Source organism: Miniopterus natalensis, chromosome 12 (genome assembly GCF_054644295.1).
Source record: "Miniopterus natalensis isolate mMinNat1 chromosome 12, mMinNat1.hap1, whole genome shotgun sequence".
NCBI classification, from domain to species: Eukaryota; Metazoa; Chordata; class Mammalia; order Chiroptera; family Miniopteridae; genus Miniopterus; species Miniopterus natalensis.
The window spans coordinates 51,667,139-51,691,057 of NC_142092.1; the positions used below are offsets into that span (position 1 = coordinate 51,667,139).

At 38.6% G+C, this 23,919-nt stretch overlaps 2 protein-coding genes across 2 annotated transcripts in view; one reads left to right on the forward strand and one right to left on the reverse strand.

Moving 5' to 3' along the window:
* ERP44 (endoplasmic reticulum protein 44) overlaps positions 1–14,356 on the reverse strand; it is a 63,849-nt gene extending 49,493 nt beyond the window's left edge. The window contains exon 1 of the mRNA XM_016225019.2: positions 14,221–14,356. Within this exon, the coding sequence (XP_016080505.1) occupies positions 14,221–14,277 (57 nt within the window). The 5' untranslated portion in view covers positions 14,278–14,356. The remainder of the gene's footprint in view (positions 1–14,220) is intronic.
* Positions 14,357–14,750: 394 nt separating this feature from the next.
* The window catches only part of INVS (inversin), a 95,737-nt gene continuing 86,568 nt past the window's right edge, over positions 14,751–23,919 (forward strand). Inside the window, exons 1-2 of the mRNA XM_016225016.2 lie at positions 14,751–14,852; positions 17,503–17,632. Coding sequence (XP_016080502.2) covers positions 17,527–17,632 — 106 coding nt within the window. The 5' untranslated portion in view covers positions 14,751–14,852; positions 17,503–17,526. The remainder of the gene's footprint in view (positions 14,853–17,502; positions 17,633–23,919) is intronic.

Sequence of the window (23,919 nt, forward strand, 5' to 3'; positions counted from 1 at the left end):
TCCTGACAACGGGTTAATAGATTTTGATAATACTAGTGTCCTCTATTTCTCTTAGAAGAAACTGTGCCCTGAGGACACCCTTGTTTCCTCCTGAAACTAAAAACCATTTAAACAACCTGAATAAAAGTGCACTTTAAGCCATTAAGAAAATATCTTGTATTCACATCTTTACAATATTCAGGGATATTTATTAACTAAGTACAGTAAGCCCTCACTTAACATTGTGGATAGGTTCTGTGACTTTAAGGAAAACTACATATAACACAACCAATTTTCCATAAGCTAATTGATACAAACAAGAGTTAAGATCCTACAGCATCTCATCAACCTTATAACAAAACAACATTGAACAAAATTACATTATTCAAAGTAAGTGAGAGACTCTTCAAAAATCATGTCATGTGGGAATATAGACAAACTCTGATAATTTCATAATATCACAATCCATTATGCATTAGAAGTAACAGCTATAGATGATCAAGGGAAATTAGTACTACAGTACAAAGCAGTATTCCCCAAATAAAGTAAGCTAAAAGAGACCACTAAGGCATCAAACACCACAGCCTTACATACAATTAACTACTTCAGTCATTTCTAGACAGGTGGTTTCTCTTGCCTCATAAGTCAAATGAGAAAGAGAAGGCTGAAAATATGATTATTTTGCTACAGGATATTAGATACTTTTCAGATTTAAAAGGTATTTCTTGAGGGCTCATCTTACTATATACCTTAAACCACTCTTTTGTGGCTCAGTGGTTGAGCGTCAACCTAGGATCCTAGGCTATCGGGGTTCGATTCCCGGTCAGGGCACATGCCCGGGTTGCGGGCTGCAGTCGATCAATGACTCTCTCATCATTGATGTTTCTATCTCTCTCTCTCTCCCGCTCCTTTCCTCTCTCTGAAATCAATAAAGATTTTTTTTTTTAAAGTGTATATCAAGGAAGCCTTTATTAGTTAGCGTTGTAGACTGGAAAACATAATTTACCCTCCTTTTTCAACCAAGTACCCATCTTCCCAATGGGAAGGATTTGTAAATGCATTCATAAGATTAGAAAAGCAAGACTGTATAATGGCCTTTTCTTGACCCAAGTTGAAATACCCATCATGAACTATCTTTTTTTTAAAATTGTAACTATATTATTGATTTATTTTATTTTATTTTATTTTTTTTAAAGAGAGGAAGGGAGATGGGGAGATAGAGAGAAACATCGATGTGAGAGTGGAACATGGCTGCCTCCTGCTCACACCCCACCTTAGATCGAGTCCACAACCTGGGCATGTGCCCTGACCAGGAATCGAACCAGCAACCCTTCAGTGCATGGGATGATGCCCAGCCAACTGAGCCACACAGGCCAGGGCCATCATGAACTACCTTCTATGCCAATATGGTTTTACCAAATACTTTCAGCACAGTACCTAAATTTAAAAAGATTTGCCATAGCCACAGTTCTCATCAAATCTATAAACAGATTTAGTTTAATGGCCAAAACTTACTAAAGAAGTAGATATTATACATATTACGTGTAAATAACTTTACACTCCACTAGGAGCAATATGTAAGGGATAACTATGGTATATGTAAGTTAGGCTTATAGGGACAAATGAAACCACATAACCAGCAATTTGAATCTTCTACACTTACGGAAACAGGGTTTTCATTTTTGCATCTTTTCAGTGACCAAAAATCTGCTGTGATAATCTTTTCTTCCCTTACTAAATTCAACTAAAGATTATATATTTCTAAAATGCTGTCATTTTTCAAACCTCATCAATTACAACAAAGATATATTTTTTGAATGATCTTGATTGTACAAAGTAATAGAAGTGATGCTTTTCTATGTGGAGCAAATGATACCTTTTAAACAGTAGAGCACAAAGCATGTTTCACCACTTTCATTTATACCACTTACAGGAATTTATTTGCTTTGTATTAAAATCAAACATGCATATCAAGTTAGTTATTTCTATCAATCAAGTTACTTTTGTCACTATTTTAATAAGGCTATGTCATAACTTACAGGGAAAAGAGACAAGTTAATAAGCATTTTAAGAAACCACTAATATTTACAATCAGACTTTTAAAATAAAAATCCTCACCCATTTACTCATTTCAGAAGGTCAAAAAGATAGTGAAAGCACAGAAAGATGGTCAGCACAAGCACTATCCTCCACCAACGTACTTTCTCTATTTCATAATGATGGCTTCATCCGTCGGACAAGGTTTCCTTCTCTATTCATTTCCTTACAAAAAAACCCAACAGGTCCTATATGCTAGGTGGTGCAAAGTACTTAATATATACCTTAACCTTGCAACCTTGCAGAATTATCCCCACTTTTAAAATAGAAAATTTGAGGGTCAGAAAGATAAGGAAATTTGCTTAGTATCACACAGCTACAAAGAAGTAGAGCCAGGAATGAACTAGGCTTTTCCAGCTTTAAAGTCTCTCTACCTTCTAGTATTGTCAGGAATCCTAGAAATACAGACTCGAGAACTATTTCATGATGCACCAACTCTCCCTGAAAGGAATGTACACTGCATACCTAGGCTTCCAGAGAAAAAATCCAAGTACAAACATGTCTGAAGTATGCAACAATATTCCAATGTAACAACTTATATTTACTGTTTACAAACACATATCATCTTTTATATCATCGTAGCAAGTCTGAAGCTGAAGTAGGAATTATATCATCCCTACTTTATAAGTAAGGAATATGAAACTTTGTGATATCTGACATATAGGAAGTACAAATATTTGTTAAATGGTAAGACTCAAATAGGCTGACTTCTCCAAACAAGTGGCTAAACAAGGTTCATCATTACATAATAAGTGTAAGTACAAAACTAAGTACAATTATAAAACAGAGCTAGGCAGATAAGATAACTTACTCACTTAATAGTCACGTTGTTAGGCTGCTGTTAGGACAGTACAATTATCAGCATTAGAACACCACTGGGGCTGGAAGCCAGTCATACCAGTTTATTACTTCAGTGCACACAATTTTTATACCACTAGTGGACAATTTGAAAATTACAAAAAAGGAAAATGATTCATTTACTCATTGTCCCAAAAATAAACAACATTTCTTGAGCACCTAATAAGTGGCAGAGACCAGAAAAGTTTAAGTGCCTACGATATGCCATGGACACATTTACAAAGAGTCTCATTTTGCCTTCCCAGAACTCTGCAGAAGAGGTCTTTATCCCCATTTGACAGGTGAGAAAATGGAAGCTCAGAAAGGTTAAGTGGTCAAGTGAGGTGTCAATTCCAAGTTATGAGTACAAGCACATGTATACATGTGGGCATCTTTTCCTTCTATAATCCAGATCACCAGTGGTGTACCACTCTATACCAAGGTCAAACAAGAGCACAAGCCCAACCCTACCTTGTTCAAAATGCACATGTTACTGTTAAAAGTCCTTTCAAATATATGCAGAAAAAAAAAAGGGAAGGACATACAGTTGACCCTTGAAAAACCCAGGTTTGAACTGCATGGGGTACAAATACATATAATCCTGTAAATGTATTTTCCTTATGATTTTTATTAACATTTTCCTCTAGCTTAAAGTAAGAATACAGTATATATAGAAATAACATACAAAATATGTGTTAATCAACTGTTTATGTTATTGGTAAGGCTTGTTGGTCAACAGTAGGCTATTAGTAGTAAAGTACTTGGGGTCAGCAATCCTCATCCCCACATTGCTCAAGGGTCAACTCTACATTAAAATGTTATCAGTGGTTGGGGTATGCACTTTTCTCTTCATTATGCTTTTTTTGTACCATGAAAGTATACTGCTTTGAGGGATCAAAAAATATATCAGGAAATCTTTTGTATTAACATTTTAAGTTATTACAACTATAGGTGTGACCCACCATCTCACACATCGAAAATATTTTTAATTTTGCATACTGGGGTTACTCTGGGTAAATAGTCAAAGCTATTCCCAGCAGAGGCATCTGGGCAAAGGACTAAGGGGATCAATAATAACAACAGCAACCCTGTTAGGAAATTTTTACCTTACTGGGTGAGATCAGCAATTTCTTAAAAATAAAATAAAGCACAGAATAGGACCAAAAAAAATCAGGAAACAATGTACATAGTAAGAATAAGTGTAATTTTGCAAAAATGGGTTTTAGCTACATGTCTTAAATATGCTGCACAGCATGACCCCCACACTGCTCCTTGAATATGGCTGGGACAGACCCACATCAGGGCTAGTGCCCCTACCTGGAAGGCTCTTCGCCCAAGAAATCCAAATAACTAACTCCCTCACCTATGCCAAGGCTCACCTTCTCTGTGATGCTTTCAAACTACGACTCCCCTATGCATTCCTGATCCTCCAGACCCTAGCTTTACCTTTTCCCCCCCATACACTTAACAAAATTATTATTGAGGACTTAACCTGTATAAGATATTGTACTAGAGACTAAGATCTAGGAATAAGAAACTACGATACATTTATACAACTTTTTATTCCACAAAATCATAGAAACATGCAAATAACCCCTCCTATAATTCAGATATAATACCTATATCATTCCTCCGAAGTTAACAGGCAAGATAACAAAAGTGAAAAACAACAGATCCAAGATTTGAGACCAAAACTCTGACTCCTAAACTAAGTATTCTTCTGAAAGTTTTTTTTTTAGTTGATATACTTTCAAGTTATCACTAAGGGGAGAATACTTCACATACTTCTGGAAGATATTCCTAGGAACAGAGTACAGACACGATTAAATAATAAGTAAACTGGGCTATTACTGAAACAAATAAGTGAAACATGCTTTAAAACGTAGCACAGTTTGTGTCGTTATTTGCAGATGACAGGATACTGTATATAGAGAAACCTAAAGATTCCTCCAAAAAACTACTAGAACTGATAAATAAATTCAGTAAAGAAGCAGGATACAAAATAAATTTTCAGAAGTTGGTTGCATTTTATATACCAATAATAAACTATCAGAAAGAGAACCTAAGAAAACAATCCCATTTACAATTGCATAAAAACAAAGAAACAAAAAACTACCTAGGAATAAATTTAACCAAGGAGGTAAAAGACCCGTACTGGGATTTTTAAAAGATACTGAAGAAAGAAATCCAAAAAGATAGGAGGAGAGAGTAACCAAAGAATTTATATGCATATATGCACGACCCAGGGACATGGATTGTGGTGGGGAGAGGGACTGAGGAGGAGGAGGGAATGGGGGGAACGGGTCATTGGGGAGAAAAAGGGACATCTGTAATACTTTAAACAAAAATAAAAATTAAAAAAAAATAAAAAATAAATAAATAAATAAATTGAAAAAGACAAAAAAAAAAAAAAAAGATACTAGTAAATGGAAGCATATACCACGCTCATGTATAGGAAGAATCAACATAATTAAGTGTCCATACAACCCAACGTGATAGATTCAACACAATTCCTCTCAAAATACCAATGGCATTTTTCACAGAACTAGAACAAATACTCCAAAAATTTGTATGAAACATAAAAAACCCCAAATAGTGACAGCAATCTTGAAAAGGAAGAACAAAGTGGGATGTATCACACTACCTGATATCAAACTATACTACAAGGCTACAGTAAGCAAAAGAGCATGATTCTAGCATAAAAACAGACACACAGATCAGTAGAACAGAATAGAGAGCCCAGAAATAAATGTCTATATGGTCAATTAATCTATGAAAAAGAAAGCAAGAACATACAATGGAGTAAAGACAGTCTATTCAATACATGGTGCTGGGGAAATTGGACAGATACATGCAAAAAATATGGAATGACCACCTTCTTATACCATGTACAAGAATAAACTCAAAATGGATTAAAGATTTAAATGTAAGACCTGAAACCATAAAACTCCTAGAAGAAAACATAGGCAGTAAAATCTCTAATGTATTTCCTTGGGCAATAAATATTTCTTCTGACATATCTCCTTGGGCAAGGGAAACAAAAGAAAAAAAAACAAATGGGACTACATCAAATTAAAAAGTTTCTGCACAGCAAGGGAAACCATCAACAAAATGAAAAAAATCTACTGAATTGAAGAAGATATTCATCAATGACACATCCAATAAGGGATTAATATCCAAAATTTATAAAGACCTCAGACAACTCAACACCAGAAAAACCACCCAATTAAAAAGTGGGCAGATGACCTGACTATAGACACCTCTCCGAAGAGGACATACAGGTGGCTAGTAGATATATGAAAAGTTGCTCAACATCACTAATCATCGGAGAAATGCAAATCAAAACCACAATGAAATACTACCTCACACCTATCAGAAAAGTTATCATTAATAAACCAAAAAACAAGTGCTAGCGAGGGTGTGGAGAAAAGGGAACCCTAATGCACTGTTGATGGGAATGCAGATTAATGCAGCCACTATGGATAACAGTATGGAGGGTCTTCAAAAACTTAAAAATGGAACTGTCTTATGACCAGAAATTCCACTTCTGGGTATATATTCAAAGAGCCCCAAAACACTAATTCGAAAGAATATACGTACCCCTATGTTGACTGCAGGGTTATTTATAATAGCCAAGATATGGAAGCAAGCTAAGTGTCCATCACTAGACAAGCAGATAAAAATGTAGTGGTACATATATATATATACAATGAAATATTACTTGGCCATAAAAAAGAATGAAATCTCACCATTGTGACAGCATGGACAGACCTAGAGGGTATTAAGTTAAGTAAAATAAATCAGTAACAGAAAGACAAATGCCATATATAACTTATATGTGGAAACTAAAAAACACAATAAACAAACAAACAAAACAGAAAGACTTATAGATACAGAGAACAAATTGATGGAGGACAGAGGGAAGGCGTGTTAGGGTCCAGGTTAAAAAATGGTGATGGGAGCCCGGCCGGGTGTGGCTCAGCGGTTGAGCATCAACCTAGGATCCAGGCAATCGGGGTTCAATTCCCGGTCAGGGCACATGCCTGGGCTGCAGGCTCGATCCCCAGATCAATGACTCTCTCATCATTGATGTTTCTATCTCTCTCTCTCCCTCTCCTTTCCTCTCTCTGAAATCAATAAAGATATACTTTAAAAAAAAAAAAGGGTGATGGAATTACAAAGTACCAATTGGTATTTACAAAACAGGCATGGGGACCTAAGGTAAAGCACAGGGAACATAGTTAACAACACTGTAATAACTATCTAAGGTGCCAGGTGAGCACTTGAATTATTGGAGGGAACCTGAATGTCTATCTGCTAACTGTACACTTGTAACTAATACAAAAGTGTTAAATGCAAACTGCAATAAAAAAATAAAATTTAAAATTCTATGGGGGGAAAAATGTAGCATGGTTTTTAGAGCTCTAAAGAAAAATTAAGGTCTCTGAAACTGTTCATTCGAAGATTAAGCAAATAACCACGTATTCTGCAATACTGTGATACTTTTGTTAATTGTTAAGCAGATCACAAGACTCTAAGACAATTAATATCCATTCTTATAGTAAAAACTGGTACTATCTAGAAAGCTTGAGGAAGGAGTCGATTTAAGTAGATGTTTTCTAAGAAATTACTTTTACTACAAAAATTAAAAAAGTAGCTCTTCTTTATTCTTTCTTAGCTCTTTCAGAATGTGGAGTCATTGCAAAAGTGTGAGCTTGTCACCAGCTAGCAGAGATTTTACTGCAGTTGGGCCAGAACCACAGTAATAAAAGTCAAAGGAATTGAGACTGCCTAAATTTCTTCTCTCAGAATAAGTCCAAATCACACTTCACTTGAAACTGTTCTTTCCGCAGAGATAGAGTTCACTGCTGTGTCAGTAACTTTTTAAAAGTTGAGTTTTCCAAAACTTCAAATACAACAGAAGAGCAAAATAGCAGGCATGTAACTATGAGCGTATCTTGTCCAAAGGACCACAAAATTTTAACTGTTTACGACTTACTCACGAACTCTATTTCTTCATATTTTAGAGTTGGCTCAAGTTTCTTAGCAGACTGCTTTAAATATTAAACATTAGTCTGTCTTCATGAGGTCATATAACTTCTAGCCATTTTAAAGTAGGCAGTAAGAGATGCACATTCATTTATGGGTTTATCAAATTAGAAGATTAGCTCCTGGCGAGGGTATCCTTCTGATACCTAAGACAAACAAAACATACTGACAGGCCATCTTTTTACAGGTAATTTCCCAACTAAAATGTAGATATGTTCTTATTCTATAAAATTTCCTCTAAAGCAGCAGTTTTCAAACTTTTCCATTTCCTGGAACATATAAACTAATTACTAAAATTCTACAGCACACCAAAAAATATATATTTTTTGCCAATCCGACCAAAAAATGGGTATAATTTTGATTCATTCACACCAGGTGGCTGTTGTCCTTTTTTTATTTGACAATCTAAAGGGAAAAGAGGTCAGTGCCCCTGACTAAATAGTCAGGTACTGAATGTTTTAAAAATTATTGTGGCATGCCCTGGCCGGGTGGCTCAGTTGGTTGGAGTGTCACCCTGTACACCAAAAGGTTACAGGTTCAACTCCCAGTCAAGGTACATACCCAGGTAGCGGGTTTGACTCCCAGGTCAGGGAAAGTACAAGAGGCAACTGATCAGTGTTTCTCTCTCACATCAATGTTTTTCTCTATCTCAGAAAAAAAAACAAAAAAACCAATGGAAAATATTCTCAGGTGAGGATTAAAAAAAAAAAAAAATACTTGCAGCACCCCAGTTGAAAAATCACTGCTCTAAAGTACCATTTCGTAAGATGTCGCCCTCAAAAGAGATTTTACCATAGAGACAAATTGCTGGCTCTCAAATCCCAAAGCCTCAGTCATATTCCATTCGAATGTCCTAGACTCCCAAAACAGTCTATTCAATCTCACTCAATTTTTAGCTGAAAACCTAAGGTCTCAAAAAGGAAAGTGACTCACCCTTTCAGAAAAATCAATAGTAACACTCAAACTTTTATTTTATAACTGTAACTAGTAATCTCCAGTGCTTCCCTAAATTGGTTATCAGGCAACCAAAGCCAAATCTGCGTTCACTGATAAGATTACAGACATCCTCCAGGCCCTTGGGCAGACAAGACAGAGGTTCGAGTTTCGCAACCCTACTGGAGGCACTTTCTGCATCTTCACCTCCACCTGTCTTGCTTCCTGAGGCAAAGACGACAAGCTCTAGGCCAGCATGATCCATCTGCACTTTCTGCAATGACAGAAATGTTCCATAGTCTGTGTTGTTCAACACAGGAGCCACTGGCCACATGTACAATGTAGTTACTATAACTGAGGAGCGGCATTTTAGACTTTATTTTAATAAATTTAAATTTACAGCACAACTTTAGACAACTATAAGTTCAGTCATTATAACTAAATGGTTTTTATATCCCTTCCACCTACTGAACTGAGCAAGACACTGATGGTAGAGTCCCACAAAAATAAAAAGGGCCCCAATTCCTTTTACCAGGGTCAAAAATCCTTCTGATTCCTAAAGACCCTTTTCTAAAAATCTCTTAAATCCAATTACCAAAGGTCCCACTACTAGACTCTGATAATCTTAAGGAAAAAAATGAATAAAGAACTGGGACTCTGCTATTCACCCAACAGTTTTCCTAAGCTCAAATACTACTAGGATATTTTTCTGAGATGATTTCTTCTTTTTTTTCCATTGCTTTTATCTATTACTTAATAATGTTCATGTCTACAAACTCAGGTGACTAAAAATTAGATGCGTTAAAATATAATGCTCAAGGTTCTATATAATGAGAAAAATCACAGGGCTGGAAAAATCATAGCGCTTTTGACCACAATACCACCAAGGGAATCAACGCAGTTAGAATTTGAATGCAATCTTCTCAAGGACAGAACCAAGACCTGAGATCTATGGAATTACACAAGAGACTTCTGCAAAGTGGCATTTCCCCCTCCCCTCTTGAATGGAGTAATCGGCAAGCTGTGAGAATCCACTAAAGACCATGATATTTATTTGGGCTAAGGTAATGAGCTGTCCTCATGGAAATTGGCTAAAGGGTTTGCTAGCTTCTTTAGGGCCAATTCTGACATCTGGCCATGTCAGCAAGACTTCTTGAAAAAACAAAACCAAAAAAAAAAGGTATTCATGTTAAAGACTTAAGTTATTGAAACTTTTTTATTCATTCCATTCAGGACTGAAACTTAACCCCTCAATTTAACCTTTCAAGGCCCTACTCTCACCATTTTTCAAGACTTCTCTAAGTCTCCCATTGAAAAGTAAGCAATGCCTCTTTCAAACATCTACAGTTGTCCTTCTCTTTAATGGGTACATATGGATCAACGGGGTATGCTGTTTAAGTGCAGATTCTGACTCAGTAGGCCTGAGGTGAGGTCGCTAGAAGCAGCTCCCAGGTGATGCAGAAGCCTAGGCACACAACCACACTGCTACAAATACACTATGGCATCTATCATTTTCCTTTGGGAATTCTAATTATTTACATACACATCTCTCCCCTACCAAATTATCAGTTTCTTAGAAGCATGACACGAATCTTAGTATCTTTTTCTCTTTCATAGCAAATAGCAAACAGGCATTCAAACGAACAGGAGGAAAGTAAAGAATAACATCAATGAAATAAAGTTCCTGCAGCCTGGGTCACAGATAGCTCCTCTCTATGGAATGAAAGGTAGGCTAAAGGTCAATAAGTGCTGTGAAAAGTCCAACTGTTTTTAGTCACTTACTTGGTTAGATGAAAGGGAGTGCAGCAATTGTCAATATCAGGAGCGCTGTGACCAAAGCACACTATTCTTTACACTGGATAACAGGGTGAGGGGGCACAGACCTGCAACTTACTGAAAAGCTAGCAGGTTTTTTTGAGGAAATACCCAGTCAAATGATAAGTCTATTAATTATGGGAGTTAGAGAAATATCCTTTTTTAAAAACAAGATAGACTACACAAAGAATCACTGACTCATCAAATCCAATGTGCTTACAAAAAATTTAGTTAGGTGATTTATCCTAGGTTACAGTGTTAAGCACATGGAATACCTGGAACTTATGCATAGATGCCCTGACCTCTAGTTCAGTATTCTTTGCACTGTGCTACCTTTTGAACTGACACTAAATGAATGGACAAAGTAATAACACTTTCCATTGTTCTCAAATTGTATCTTGTGAATTATTCTGAATTATTATTGTATTCTGAATTACTGGAGGAAGTAAACATTTATTTTTTTAAAAAGGGACAAATAACGTGAACACTTACATTAGATACACACAGAGAAATATAAATGGTTAATATAAAAAAATATTCAACTTTGGTTGTAATCAAATAAATGTAAATTTTAAATCAGATACCGTTTTTGGTCTACTAAATTGGCACATGTTACAAAACATGTAACATCTGATTGATTAGAGAGTGAGGAAGTAAAAATACTCATACACTGGTGGTAGGAGTACACATTGGTGCAGCTTTTTGGTAGAGCAATTTGGTACAATGTATCAGAAATCCCAAATAACAGACATACCTTAGGATCCAAGAAATAGAATTCTAGAAAAGTTATGTGAGGATATATTTGGAGATTTGCAGTAAATATCATTATATGTGTATCTTTTGTACATTTTTTATAATTTTGTATTTATGCCCAGGGGGAAAAATGATCACAATGAGCTTTTTAGGCATAGAGTGATATTCCAAAATGCCTTTGAGATCAGGGAAAACTACTTGCCTGTAGAACTTTAGGATTATATCTTTCAGCTGTTATCTTATGAACAGCACTAAGTCTGGATAGATCTGGCTCTTTAGGGATGAGATACAGTTTGCCTGAAAAAAAATTACTGTAGTAAGAGAAGATATGTCTTTTTTAGGACAGGCCATTTAAGGGAAAAAATGATGACCTCAGCTAGGTAGAAACTGAAATATTCAATGGCTGCACATGGGAGGGAATAAACGAGCCAGAGAGGGGAAGTGAGGCACGAGGAAGAAAATACATTGGGGAAGATAAAGGACATATTTTCAGACAGGTAAGATACTGGGTAAGCAAGTTCCATTACTAACACAGAATTTCCAGTTAGATAAACAACTCAAGTTATGATCTGACAGATGTTTTATAAATATTTGCTAACTGGTGTATATTTGCTAAAACTACTCTGGTAAACACAGTGTTCAAACTGAATCTAGCTTGTCTTGCAGTTCTGGTTTATAAGCCTTTTGTTGAGCTTTATTTTCCAGCCCATTAATCTTTATAGGTATTCTCTAAAATGATTTCTAAGTTTCTACTCCTCTACATTTACTTAGGTAAATATGCAAAATGTTAACTAGAATTTAGAATTATCAGAAAATTACCGGAATTTAGAATTTCCTTCATTTTTATCTTTAACTGGATTTGTAGGTTTTCTATAAAAAGCATGAGTTACTTCAAAACAAATTTCCTTTAAAAAAAAATCTTTATTGATTTTAGAAAGAGGGAGGGAGAGAAAGTGACAGAAACATCAGTGATGAGAGAGTCATTGATTGGCTGCCTCCTGCATGCCCTCCAGTGGGGATCAAGCCCACAACCCGGGCATGTGCCCTGACAGGGAATCGAACCCAAACCTCCTAAATCAACTATTGAGCCACGCAGGCCTGGCTCTTTCTCCTTCTGAAACTTAGCTCTGCAATCAAACATACCATTTCAAAAAAAGTGCATCTGATGCATTTTCTTATTCAGTGTCAATTTTTCTTTCCGCTGTTTTAAGATCCCCCCTCCCCTTTGTTTTTATTTTTTTTGGTAAGCTAAAAATAATTTCTGGCAGACACTCATATTTCAGACCATTTTATGGATAATGAAAATAATATGATCTAGTGTCCTTAAAGAGAGAGTAATCTCTAATAACAATGAGTATTGTTCTAGTACTTCTAGAAGGAAAAGAGAACCACAGTGTATAATGAAATTACCAAAAATCAATTCCATACAGATTATCTTCCTATATACAGAAGTCATTCATTGCTGTATAAGTGGCAATATAAACTTTATCAAATAATATTACCATGTTTATATGTAATTTTTAGTTCTCAAAAATACTTTGACATCCCCTTTAGTTTTTTTAATAGTGCTTTCCCTCTAAAAAGGCTCAAGTATTGTATATGGTTTTCAAATATGACTTGTAAATCACAGAGGAAAGTGAGAAAGAAGAAGGGAAGAGGGAGAGAGAGAGGGAGTGAGGGAGAAAGAGAGAAACTACTTTAAATACAAATATTAAAAACAATGTACTATGGTGAAATAAGCACTTTAAGTCAAGAGACCTGATTGCAAGTCCCAGTTCTGCTGGTAACCAGCTATATGATTTCCTCGGAGTCACTTAATCAACCTTTTTTAAATTGTAAAGTGATTCTGACTTAACGTCCATCTTAAATTTGGCTTTTAAAAAAAAATCTACAATTAAAGTTTTATCAAGTATTGTATAACAGTTCAATTAAAAGTATGCCATGTCTTCCCCATGGAGTTAGTCCCCCCCTTTCGTCTCCGTTTGACCTGCAGCCTGGATCACTCAGGCTGCACACTCAAGATGTACTTTGAAGGAAAGAGCACCGAGGAAAGACTCCTTTATAAGTGGGATGGAGCTGAGCACGGTGAGCGTGTTCAGGAATAAGTGCATGTGTATGCAAAAACGCGATCATTCTCGAATCAGGAGCACGGAAGAAGAGCCCTCCCTAAATTTCGGGGAGAGGGCTGCAGCAGAGGCCGAGCGAGGCTGGGCTGAGGGCGTGCAGTAACCACAGCCTCCACCTTTCCCCCCAGCCGACGCCGGAGCAGCCCCAGTTCCGGGTTCCCAGCCAATCACGTCAGGCCACAACAGAGGGCTCGGCCGGCCCGGGCACCCGGTCGGGCTCCGGAGCGGGGCTCGCACGACCCCGCACCTGCCGGCCTCACACCCGCCCAGAGGCGGCGACGAGAAGGGACAGATAGGTCTATCAGGGCCAGGCGCCCAGACCGAAACCACCTCCGTGCCCCGGGGGCCGGGGCGCGCCCCGCGGCGACCCTCCCACGTCTCCCGGCCCCGGGGCCAATGCCCCGGTTCACAGGTCCCGAGCTCCCACCGCGTCTGTCAGGCCTCGGGGGCCCGGGGCCTGGAAAGTGGACAGACGGATGCCGAGAGTGAAGGCAGCGGGGGAGGGCGTACTCCTTCCCACCAGAGAAAAAGATAAGCAAGCAGGGGCAGGGGCCGCGGGGCTCCCCGTCGGCGACGGCGGGAGGCCGTCCCCGCGTCGGTCGAAGGGTCTGTCATTCCTTCCCTCACTCACCAGGAGCAGCAGGGAGCATCTCAGGTCGGGTAAGGATAGGAAGACGGCAGGATTCATGGTAACGCTGGGATCCGCGGCAGAGACGGGCGCTGGCCGCTGGGACTGGGTAGGGTTGGGTGAGGTTAGGAAAGGGCTGGGCTCCGGGAGCCGGCGGCAGCGCAGGATTCTCCCGGCAGCGACACCCGTCCTCTCGACCCGGAGCTCCAGCCGCGAACACCCGGGGCAACTTCCAGAGAGGCCTCTCAACCCTCACTTCCGGGTCCTGCCCACCTCGGAGCAGGTCGGGAAATGTAGTTCCGCACCACTTTCACTGACCACGTCATGGGGCATCCAGAACTCCTTTCCCGTCAGGCTCTCAGCCCAGGTCCCCCGGTTCTCTGCGCGCGAGGCCCTGTGGGATAAAAGGGGCGGAGAGCGGGTGTACCCCTGTGGTTTCGGGGGAATAGGAACTACAATTCCCGGAAGGCTGTGCGGCCCAGAGCCGGGGGCCTTGGGGGGGTGCTTATTAGTTTCCGAGCGGTGGGGAATCTGCCCCAGCCGGGTGTAGGTTACTGTCCGGGCGGGAGGGGCGGCCCGGTGGGGGTCGTGCCTCCTGGAGCCGCCCCGGGACGTGAGTCCTGGAGGAGGCGCGGGTGAGTAGCAGGGTGCTGGCTGGGGGCGCTCCAGTCGCTCTGCCTCGGCCGCTGCCTGCGCCTCCGGGCCTCCCGGCCGGGCGCGGCCTGAGCCTCCATCCCCGGCCTCCCCGCCTGCCGCCTCTTCTCGCTGCGCTAGTGCCTGCGTTAGCGTCGGAGCTGCTTCTCCGAGCCTCCGTCGAATAAGAAAATGACTTATCCTCGATTGTCTCCTTGGGCTCGTGTAAGGTGTAGCTTGGGGCAGGTTGGGAAAGCACGTTGGAACCGAAAAGCCCCAGTGCGAGAGTGATGGCTGCTGAGGCGTGACCGCTCCTCACAGGACAGCCCGAAACCCACGAGCCGAGCAGTGGAGGCCTCGCCCGGCCGCAGCTCCCCCGCCTCCGCCACAGGCGCGGGCCCGCGGCAGGCGGCGCGCCGCGGGGGCCGGGAGGCGTCCGCCTTGTGCAGTTGCCCTGCGCCTCGCCTCGCTCCGGCCCTGTGTGCGGGGTTTCGCCCCGACGCGGCGGCGGCCGAGCGCTGCGCAGCAGCCGGCCCGCGGCCCTCAGAACCCCCTGCCTGCAGCACCACTAGTTCTGGGCAGTTACGGTTGTTGGGCCGTTTAGGACACTGGCTTGTTTATAATTAATAGTGATGATGATACCTTTGCCTTTTATAGCATTTTATAGTTAAAGTGCTTTTGATTTTCATCTATAAATATTATTACAAAAAACAATAGCGCTAAAAAAAATACATTTGAGGGGAGAAAAAAAAAAAGGCCCTAGACAGTCACTTCTCAGGGTGACAGAATTCCACACTGGCAGCATCAAGACTTTTTAGTTAAGTTTCCGGTCGGCCAGTGCAGTGCTCTTCCCTCTGTGCCACCCATCGACCTCTCTGACAGAGGAGATGGAAATGGGGAATTTACAAAAGAGCGGATACTCACGTATGAACTCATGACTCCAAGAAATTTAACTTGGATCCTGCTCACCCTCTGGATTTAGCACCCAGACTGTAACTTCACTTACCAAACATTCACTCAACACCAGCTTTATATCTGTTGGTGAAATATATAAAGACATGTATAAATGAGATTGGTTTTTAGTGTATTTTCAGTGACTATGAAGAATTTGGGGTTTGTGTGTTTGTGATTCTGATGGGCCTAGAACTCTGATCTAAAATGACATGTATTAGAGTTCAGAACAATACCTAGCACATAGTTAGTAATTAACTAGTTGAATAAATCGACATGATCTACCTTTTCCATTTTTATATTTTACAGAAAGTCTGAGAGCTGAGGTAGCCAAAGGACATGCTGCTTATTACCAATGGAACAGGGCCTAGAGTCCCAGTGCGATTATTCCTCTCTTGTGTTTCTACCTCCACCCGTTTTGTAGCTTCTCTCAAGTCACTTTAATATAATCCTGCATAGGACAGTGGTTTTTCTGACATGACAGACATGCTCAGACATGACAGAAGTGTCTCACAACACCCATGTAAAATAAAGATATGAAGAGTTGCCCTTTACCAAAAGTAAGAAAACACTTTCACTCGAAGGCAGAATTTGAACCAAAAGTCCTTGTCATTGACAACACAAGTACTAGCTCATCAGTAGTGATAAATTTATCTTACAAAACTCCCAGATTCTGGGGAGTCACAGAGACTGGAGTGATTACGCTTCTTGGTAAAATCAGAAGAGGGCCTTGCCTATCCTTATGGCAGCTATTAACTGTAGCTGATTAACAGCTGCTCTCTTTAAATAGCTATGTATACTCCAGTTTGCCATGATCCCCATGACTCCCTGTGTTTCTTAGACTTTTTACCCCCCTGCTCCTTATAGGCGTTCAACTTTGATAGAACATTTTATGTTTAGGAAGGAAGTTTAAGTTCACTGGTCCCTCTTCCCTTTCCAACTAACCCTTTTCCCTTCCCATCTGGTGCTTGAATTCTTGCTGCATTTCTGACATCATCCAGCCTCTGCTTAAACGCTCATGATAGAAAACTCACTGTTTTCCTATGCATATAATGCATTTCTAGACAGTTCTAGCAACCATATCAGACTACCAGTCAGAACAAAATTGTTCTTAATGAAATATGGTTAACTCTAATGATGTGGTGTGCCAAGTAAGATCCTAAGGTCAGGATCTTAAGCAAGATATATTTCCCTGGTGAACACAAGGAAACAACAAATAAAAATCCCTTCTTTATCTGCATGAAAGAAAGAACTAGGTACTTATTCTCTTAGCACATAAATCTGGTTAACTGTGACCTAACAATTAAGTTCACATCATACCTATTTTGTGGCCTGGTCATTGCCTTTATTCCCAATACCAATTCTAATGTTTAATATTATGTGGAATCCAATTACTTGTATTACCTTAGAAATCAATGTGGTTTAGGGGCCCTGTGCCTAAATGTTAAATATGGAGTCTCCCCCCATTTTTTCCCTCAGCCCCTGTGAAGGGTCTTAGGAGAATCTAACCCCTTCATTTTAAAGATGAGCAACTTGTACAAAGGATCACCTAATTTGCCGCATTCTAAAACTAGGGCTGCAGGTTTTTTGAAGCCTAGTCATGTATTCTACTAAACCATATTTATAATATTCCCACTCACAACTGATGAGATAGCTTTCAGAAATGTTCGCTGTGTGTGCTCATGGCTTAAATCGTTTCAGGTTGCTTCAGTTGCTGAGAAGACTATGAACAAGTCAGAGAACTTGTTCTTTACCGGTTCCTCATTAGCATCCCAAGTTCATGCTGCTGCTATTAATGGAGATAAAGGCGCTCTACACAGGCTCATCATAGGTAAGCAGTCCTGTAAATACAGACACTTTAAAAATAACTGTTTGTCCTAAGTAAGTTTGTTAATCTTAGTTTTAATTTGCACTGTACTTACACGTCTTAATGGAAATATACTATTATTTACATTTTGTTCCAGGACTGGAACAAGAAATAAAGACCTGAAACTTAAAAATATTGATTAGAATTAGGTTAAAAGTACTTGAGAAATATCCATGTATTTGGCATTGAATCCAGATATGTACGCTAAGGTGCTAAGATAATTCATCTTGGTAATAACAGATCTACAATAAGATAATAAATAATGATCTTTCTTTAATATATACCGAAAGTACTAACATTTACAAATAATTTAAATTATAATGATGTGAAACTGATTCAGTGGTCTCCCTATCATTGATTCGATTGATTGACATTGATTGGCATTGATTCGGTGTCCTACCTAGCATAGGTATAGAGATAGGTCCAACATGGAATTTCTAGAAAGGGAACAAAATGAATAGGAGAGAGACGATATTCAAAGACAAAATGGGTAAGAATTTTTCAAAGTCATAAAACCCACAGATTCACCTGTTCATAAGTCATTAGACCTAAAGAAAATAAAGAAAATAAAAATGTATATTACTTGTGATCATTGTACACACCAGTGTCTGGTGACACCATGATTAACAGCTTGGACTTTTAAAATAAAATCCACACCACTTGAAGTTTCATACCCATTCTTTCAGAATTTATTTTCATCCTACCTTTCCAGTTTTTCCGGGAACTTTTACTCATGCACCCTAACTTCTGGCAAGGCCTTCTATTCCCCAGTATGCCATGAATTTTGTCTTATTTTTCCCTATACATCTGTTTCCCTCTCTTCTTTTCTACCTTCTCCCCGCTTACCTTCATCTTTGCTAAATAAGCTCCTCCTACTTATCTTTAAAGACAAAATTCTTTTACCACATACTGTGAAGATTTCTCTTCTCTATTAGGGATGTTATCACCTGATACCTCAGCCTCACCTTCCTACATTCACAGTTGGTCCCTGGAACTTGACATCTTGACTACCTCTGAATCATTCATTCAAACATTCCTCATTCAACTGAAAGTTTTACTTCCAGCTCACTTATACTGAAAACAATACTTTTTCAATGTCTCTGAGACTTCCACAATCTATTCTCTTTTCCAGTTTCAACTCTTAGTCTCTTTCTGTCATTACATTCCCCTGTATTCGGCCCTGATTTAATGGTCTATTATTAAAATCCTTTTCTTGGAAAAATGATCTTTTCTCTTCACCTTCCTTTGCACCTGGCTGTTGCAATCCCAGCTCTGGATGGACCTAATCCATGTACCTCTGCCAACCTCTGAACAATTTAACCTGTCTGGGAGATTAGTGGCACCCTAAATTCACAATTATCCACTTTAAGTAGTCACTCAACACTTTCTGCTCATAATACCACATTTCTCCATAATAAGGCTTTCCTACCTTCTCACTCTGCCAAACCTCTGACTGCCAGTTCTCCCTTCCTCCAAGCTTACCTAGTGCTTTATGCTTCCTACAGAAAACGAAGACCTTAAGTAGGAACTCTCTCATCTTTCAGCAAGATATTTACATATCACCCTTCCTCTGCACCCATCTTCTCTCTTTCTGCTAAAAGAGAGCAAATATCCCTTTCTATCAAATGGCAGCTCTTCCACACATGCTCTGTATTCTGTCCCTTCCTGTCTTCTCAGGAACCTTGCTCCATTTTTAAAAACTCACATTACTACATCTTCAACCTTTTCTTCTACTGTAATTCTTCCCATCAACATTTAAACATGTTCTGTTGTCTCCATTATTTAGAAGTCCCTTCCTGGTTCTTCCATTCTCCTCTAGGTATTGCCAGGTCTCTCTACTTACCTTCATAACTGTATCAGTGCACAGACTAAACTGCTATAACAGCGACTTAGGTAAGACACAAGTATAGTTCATTCTCATAATAGTACAAAGATAATCGGGCAGTCTAGGGTGGATAGACATTTCTGCTTCATACAGTCATTCAGGTATGCTGTTAGGGCGTGGCCCTGCCATTCTCAACATGTGGCTTCCACCTCTGGTCAAAGGCAGATACATTGTAGTCATAGCCCAGGCAGCAGGAAAGCAATTTGTCATGCAGGAGGTAGACTGCACTTAGACACAGAGCCACACCTAGGACAGAAGAGGCTGGAAAAATAAAGTCTCTACCTGGATGGTGTCATGCCCCTCTAAAACTCAGGGTGCTCAGTTCATGAAAATAAAAATCAGAGAATGGATATAGATACAACTATCATGCCCTCTGGAAACCAAACTTCTTGAGCTGCCTGTAACCATTGTCCCCACCGCTTTCTCTCTCTTTATTAAAGGAAAACAAAACATACTTACTTATTTTAAAATATACATGTAGAGCCCGGCCGGGCATGGCTCAGCGGTTGAGCGTTGACCTAGGATCCAGGCAATTGGGGTTCGATTCCTGGTCAGGGCACATGCCCGGGTTGTGGGCTCGGTCCCCAGTCGGGGGCGTGCAGGAGGCAGCCTGTCAGTGACTTTCTCATCATTGATGTTTCTGTCTCTCCCTCTCCCTCTCCTTTCCTCTCTCCGAAATCAATAAAGATATATTTTTTTTTAAAAAAGATGTTATCAATTATAAGATGTACCATTTAAAAAAAAAAAAAAAAGAAATATACATATAAAGCAGTACTTAAGACTTGCAGGTACAGTTTCACAGGTAAATGTAAAGCAAATATCCATGTAACCACTCAAGAAACAAAACACTGGTCCCCCAGAAGCCCCTAATACATCCTTCCTTCCCCCTTGGAGTAATTTGTTATCTTGACTTTTATGGTAATAATCACATTGTAGTTTTACCACCTAGATATAGGTCTTAAGCACTATGGTTTCATTCTGCTTTTTTTGCTAAACATTCTGTGTTTACTTTTACTGAAAATTGTTTATATACTTCTGTAATTTTTCTGCTCAAAAACTCTTTGCTTCCCATTGTATTTGGAATAAAACTTAAAAGTGAACCGATACCTCTTCCTCTCTCTAACCTCACCTTTCATCACTCTCATACTAGAAGAACTTGCTTTCTTTCCATTTCTCAATCCTGTCAGGCCCTTTTCCATCTCAAGACTTTTGCCTGACATACTGGTCTCCCATTCTCTGTCTGACTAACTCTTAGTCATCTTTCAGATCTCAGCATTCAAGTTGCTCCCTCAGAGAGGCCTGCTCTGACCATCCAATCTCAGTGAGTTTGTTCATTGTGTTCTCTCTTGGAACGCTATAGTTTCCTTTCATAGACCTTGTCTCAGATTGTAACTGTATATTTATATGTATAACTACATCTCTCTTTGTAAGCTAGTAGCCTCTATGAGTATTAACATTGTTTGTTTAATTCATCACTACATCTACAAAGCTTGGCACAGTACTTGGTACATGGTAGGCACAATAGAAATATTTGTTAAAGGAATTAATAAATATTACAATCTTTTTCTTATATATCTTACCTTCTTAGAAGTCTGTAATCATCTTGAAGCTCGGGATTAAATATGCATTGAGTTTAATTGAATTGAACTGAGAGGCAGGTTAGGACTAAATTCCAATGGGAAAAAAAAAATAAGAATTCCTAAGAGAAAATATCTTATAAAATGAATTTTTTATTATTTTAATGAAAAGTATAGTTTTGAAAGGAAACAACATGTAGTATGTTGCAAATTAAAAATACACAGGCTCAGTTATACAAATTAACTAATGTGTTACATAATAAAACTTGAAATATTTCTTTAATTTATATCCCCAGAGAAAAATCCTTAAAACAAACAAACAAACAAACAAACAAATGATGATGTGAAAGCAGTATAAAGCTGATAGATTTATTTATAAATTGGTTCCCTATGTTTTCTATCATCTTGTCTCATTACTGACTTTGAGCTGTAACACTGCTCATCTTTAAGAATTCTGCCATTATATCTTCTGTGCAAAAATGGTAATACCTTTGCTCTGTGTTATTTCCTAATGTTTGTATATTCCTACTAAAATAATAACTGTTTCATCTTTAATTTCAATTTACCTTATATATTCTTTTATGTAGCACGTTTCTTTTCTCTAAACTAGTAACATAGTACTACAGATGAATTATGTTTTTCTTTCATCTTTGCTCACCAACTGTTCAGTGAATTCATTCACTTTAGCATTTTCTATTTTCCCTTCTCTGTTTCCATGGAGAAGTATGTCAGTGATGTGTTTGCCTCCATGGAAACAGATGAGCATCTCTTTCTACATACACAGCTAATTAAATCGAACACTTTCTGTGCTGCCCAGTATCCCGGAGGAGGATTGAAGAGGCTTTCCCTGAGTGAGACATCATTTTAGTAGCAATTTTTAGTATTTAACCTAATGCAATGGATCAATGTTTTAACTTAACTCATTACATCCTAGATTCAGATGAATTAGAGCTCTGTCTTGGGCCCTAAAAGCATAAACATACATAGCAAAATCCTTATATGCTATGGTTATCATTTATAGATATGTAGCTTTCTCTCTTAACATCAAACTCAAATAATTTGAATAAATACTAGAGATATACTTGATAATGGAATTTCTTAGATCCATTTTAATACTCTACGATGTAATGTAGTACAAAGGACATGAATTCTCAAGTCAGATAAACCTGAGTTTTGAGCTCTGGCTTTGTCATTTATTAGCTGTATTATGTTAGCTAAACCACTTAATGTTTTTGAGCTGAAGTCTCCTTATCTTTAAACTATAGATTATAATAACCTGCTTCTGTGAGAATTAAATGGGATAATAACTGTAAAACATACAGGATGTTTATAGTTAATATTACTCTATTGTATATTTGAAAGTTTCTAAGAGATTGTATCTTAAAAGTTCTCATGACAAGGAAAAAAATTGTAACTGTGTGGTGATGCAACAAAGAATAATACTGTTTTCTCTGTGAAAACCAAACTAAATCATTTGTAAATATGGACAGTGTGTCAAGATTGGTATCGTCGTCGTTAATAGTGTTTGGGGTGGTTGACAGTGGTTAAGTGCCCAGGAAGCACCATTCTGATTCTACCACAATGTTTCCCCCTGTCCATGTTCTGAGCAAGTATGAGTTTCTCTGAATCATTTTCTCTCTGTTTATGACATCTCCCAACACAGTAGTTAGGTATGGCAAGGAGCCTCATAAGTGGTAGAGTAGTGGCATTATTTCAGGATATTTCTTCCTTTACCTCAACTGTGACCTTAAATGTTAGCGCTCACTAAATGTTTTATAAATTCCTTCTTAATACATATGCGTATATCAGTGTACTTACATGTATATGCATCCATACTAATAATAGTAATAAAATTAGCCAACATTTACAAATGTATGTCATATATGCCAGGCACTGTATTAAGTGTTAGCAACTCATTAACTCATTTAATAGTGAAGCACTACAAGGAATTTTGGGTTCCGTTACTATCTCCATTTTATATGTGAAGATACTGAGACATAGAAAGATTAAGTACCTTCTCTAACAAGCAGCAGAACTAAGATTGAAGCCTGGAAGTCTAATTCCAAAATGCATGCTTTTAAATACTACACTATGGCCCTATTCCTGCAGACACATGCACATTCATATGTATGAATGCAGAAGAAAGAGAGAGACAAGAAAGAAAACCAATTAGGTCTATACCTGATCAATGAACTTCGTGGTTATCTAGACTGGATTTTTCTTACTTTTTTTTCTTGCGCCACAGGCCCTTTTGGCAGTCTGGTAAAGCTCATTGCCCTTTTCAGAGCTGTTTTTAAGAACTTAAATATAATATATAAGAATCCAAAGAAAATCAGTTATATTGAAATATAGTTTATGAAAGTATTTTTACATTATGACATAGAAATATACCTATAATCACTTTTTATTAACACATCAAATAGCAAGGTCTAGTGGCAAATCTAACAACTATGACAACTTCACAATAGCAATAAGTGTAAATGATATATTAAGATACCACAACAATTATAATGAGGTAATGTGTAAAAATATTTTTTAAGATTTCGAGTGTCCTCAAAATATAGGTTATTCTCATTTTATATGTGAGCACACTGAGATTTAGAAGTTAAGAGATTTAGTTGCAGGGCTATTAACCATAAAGTTGAGAGCCAAACCCAATCTTTTGATTATGAATCCTAGCTTCTTTCCACTGTTCCTACGTTGCCTTGATAACAATAAGCAGATATTTTTTAAATGCCTTCTCAAGACTGAGAGTACAAAAGAGGTGACACAGGAAGTAGAAGAAAGCA